The sequence below is a fragment of the Vollenhovia emeryi genome, unplaced genomic scaffold (genome assembly GCF_000949405.1).
Source record: "Vollenhovia emeryi isolate VEMERY1.0 unplaced genomic scaffold, V.emery_V1.0 DF942743.1, whole genome shotgun sequence".
Lineage (NCBI taxonomy): Eukaryota > Metazoa > Arthropoda > Insecta > Hymenoptera > Formicidae > Vollenhovia > Vollenhovia emeryi.
The window spans coordinates 1-3,501 of NW_011963623.1; the positions used below are offsets into that span (position 1 = coordinate 1).

The 3,501-nt window shown below is 41.6% G+C and overlaps 1 protein-coding gene across 1 annotated transcript; it reads right to left on the reverse strand.

Annotated features, from left to right (window-relative positions):
• Positions 1-1,757: 1,757 nt before the first annotated feature.
• Positions 1,758-2,773, reverse strand: LOC105567789. The gene has a single exon (XM_012022933.1). The coding sequence runs from the start codon at positions 2,229-2,231 to the stop codon at positions 1,773-1,775; it is 459 nt and encodes a 152-aa protein (XP_011878323.1). The 5' UTR covers positions 2,232-2,773; the 3' UTR covers positions 1,758-1,772.
• Positions 2,774-3,501: the final 728 nt, after the last annotated feature.

A 3,501-nucleotide genomic window follows, 5' to 3' on the forward strand; every position in this document is an offset into this window, starting at 1 on the left:
CCCATAGCTGGCTCCAGGGCATCCTCTTCTTGCCTGAACTCTGCCAAAAAAATAACTCCGCACTCTGCGGAACCCGCATGCCCCTCGACGACGTCCTACTTGAGTCCTCTTGCGCACTTGACTCTTCCCTGAATCGTCTTGTGCGCTTGACTCTTCCCTCTTCGGACAGGGGAGGGGAAACTACACAGGGACCCTTTGCCCACGCGGGCTCTCCCTGTCCCTGCCCCGGCATTCGCCCAAAGGCCGCACGGGAAAACCCCGATTCTAAAAACCGTGGGCAGGGCAATCTTCTTAATTCTTAAAGAACGTCTTCTTTTAGAGCGATCCTCCACTAGGAGTTCCTCCTTAGAGACCTCAACATCACATGGAATTTTACTAAACCTAAAACAGAAAAACCACGCAGAAAACTTTTTGAACAAAAATACAGGGTGTCTATATTTACACGGGCTCCGGTCCCTAACATTAAACCATTCTTGGGGAATTTCCCGGACCTCCCCCCATTGTGGTCAACTAGTCCTCGTTTTCCTTTGCGACAGGATACTCCGAGCGGAAATGCCCGACTTTCCCGCAGGACCAACACTCGCATCCGTAAGCAGATTTCTTCTCGCGCCAACCTTCCCCTCGAGCGTTCCCTTCCTTTTCTTTCATTGAGGACTTTTTGCCGCTCCCGTTCTCCAACCCTTCCTCTGTAGCTTTCCTTTCTTTAATAACACCGCTCCCATAAAAATTCCCTTTTCCCCTTTCGAAACTTCCCCCTTGAATTATTTTAACCACTTTCGCTCTTTCGACGGCCAAATTCAAAGACGAAATTCCTTCCAATTGAAGGGTTCGCCTTGTAAAACCATCATAGACACCCGAAACAAATTGTGCACAAGCAATTTTATTGCGAACGTCGTGGGGACACTCCGCGTAAGCGAGGCGCGAAAGCCTCTCTAACTCTGTACCGTACGCGGCCAAATCTTCACCGAATCTCTGTTTTTGATTAATAAATTGCGTATAGCAATTTTGGAATAAATATACCTCTCCGAAACATAACTCGAGCTTAGACCTAAGCTCCGAAAACTCAATATTAGTCAAATCCTCAACCGTCTCTAAAACCGAACGCGCCTTCCCTCGTAAGCACGAAGCGAGTACCACGGTCTTTGTGGCATCTGCCCAACAGTTCGCACGCGCGATTAGTTCGAAATGTGAAAAGAACTCGCGCAACGAAGTGGTACCGTCGAATGTGTCGGGCTTTATTTTAAACCCGAACTCCGATCGCGGATAACTGTTACTAAACGCGTCCGCGTTTGCACTTCGCGTTTCGAAATCCCCGGCGGCTCTGTTATTGGAAAGACTTATCTGGGAGGTCCGTAAAAGCTGTAGCTCCTCATCCCGTTGGCGAAGCGTCGCTCGAAGTTCTTCCTCCCTTCGCGCCTGATTTTCGCGCATCCCGCGTATCTCCTGCAGCAGTCCTTGTAGGAATTGCGCCTCCATAACGGGCTCCGCAGCGTCCGCTGGGGGAGAACGCGCTCGAGCTCTTTTCCTCCTCGGGGCAGCCGTTGCTCGTCTTCACTCGTCCGATCCCGGACGAGCCCCCAAAATGTTGCGTCCGGCTCCGCCGTCCACACAACACCTCGCGCACTCGTGCACTCGTCGGCTCGACTTCCGCTCGCGGTGCACGCCACCAGGCCGCGAAGAAATCAATAAAGATTGGAAATCAACAAGGGAACTTTATTTAGTAAAGAACACACGTCTGTACTCTCCAAGAGCCCAGAGACAGAATCACAAAATCAATAATCAACAACCGCGCATCGGTCCTTCGCGACCGATCTTTTAAACCGCCGCGACTTCAGCCCGCGGCTGGCGCGCACTCCCAGGGCGTCGCATCTGAGCACGGGCGTAACAATATTATTTTTTAATATTCGATGAACTGTAGTTTTCGATAAATTAAGAGTACGGCTTATCATACGAATACTTGTACACGGATCTTCATTAAAACAAGCGAGTACAGCTTCTTCATTTTCGACAGAATAAGCTTCATAATATCGTCCTGCACCGTCATCTTGTCGATTTGGCATTACTGATCCTGTTTGTCTTACACGATTTATTAAGCGCGTAAATACTCTAGGATAGGGTGCTCTGCGATGCGGAAAACGCCTGGCATATTCCCGTGCAGCCATTTCGGAATTTTGACCATATTCGCCGTAAATTAGAAACATATCGCAGTATTCTTCGTTTAAGTACTCCATGTTACCAAACTATCTGTCAATTTTTTGCATTTGTTTGTGTTCAGTTGTTTTAAAATATGTAAAAAAATGTAAAAATGTATAATATAGTAAATAATGTAGACAAACAAGGTCATTAATGTTAAATCGAGAAAATTTGATGAAAAACATGAAAAATTATTCAAACTTATTCAAGCTTATTCAAACGAGAATGAAGAAGCTGTACTCGGATGTTTCAATAAAGATCCATGCAAGGTATTCGCAGGGAGGATAAGCCATACCCTTAACTTATTTAAAAGTACAGTTCAACAAATTTAAAAAAATAATACGATGCACGCGTATCATTACACAAAATTCCAAAATTTATGGCCGCAAGACCACGTTCAACATGTAAATTTCTACACATGACTTTTGGAGCAACAAGAATTTGAACCTGGATTTGTACATAAAATAATGTTCACCGAAAAATCCCTCTTTACTAGAAACGGAATATTTAATATTTATTACTATCATGTATGAGCGAACGATAATCCTTACGTCACGATGTCAAGAGATTTACAATTAATTTATGGACTGATATATTATACATTCAACAAGAAAATAGTAAGACATTTCTCTTCCTTATTGATCCTTTCAAGTATGAATATTATATTTTCGATATGGTTTATTTTTACAAAAAGTTTTTAGATATTTGAAAATTTTGCATTAATGTTAGACTTTGTTATTGTTCCATTATTGTTAAACAAAAAAATTAATAAAAACACATTAAGTAATTACACATTTGTAATAAAGTTTAGATTGGACCGTTCGAGTTGCCAGGCAGAGTAATTAAATAGCGATGTTTATTACAATTTTTTAATGCTGGAATTACCACGATTAATGGAGAAAATATCGCAATCTGATAAACGATCAGAAAGAATTAAAAGGGAGGATTGTAGAAGCTGTTGCCATTACTCCCGAAATGATTAAAAATGCTGAGACCAATTTAATAAATCGACGGGCACGTCTTTATGTAAAATTAGGCGGAAGGCATTTTGAACGTATGTTGTCAAATTTTAAATAAACGTTATTATACAAATTATAGTATCTCGTAGTAGTACAATTAATAGTAGTACAATAAAAATATAATAATCAATAGAAAAAAGTTTGTTACTAGATTTGTTAATAAATTTCGCGTTTGTATCAACATAGTTTCCATTAGGCATTGCCGAATTGAATAAAATGTGAAATCTATCTTATCTACATAGTAAAAAAATAACCTCAATATAAATTGATATTGAAGAAAATATTTTTA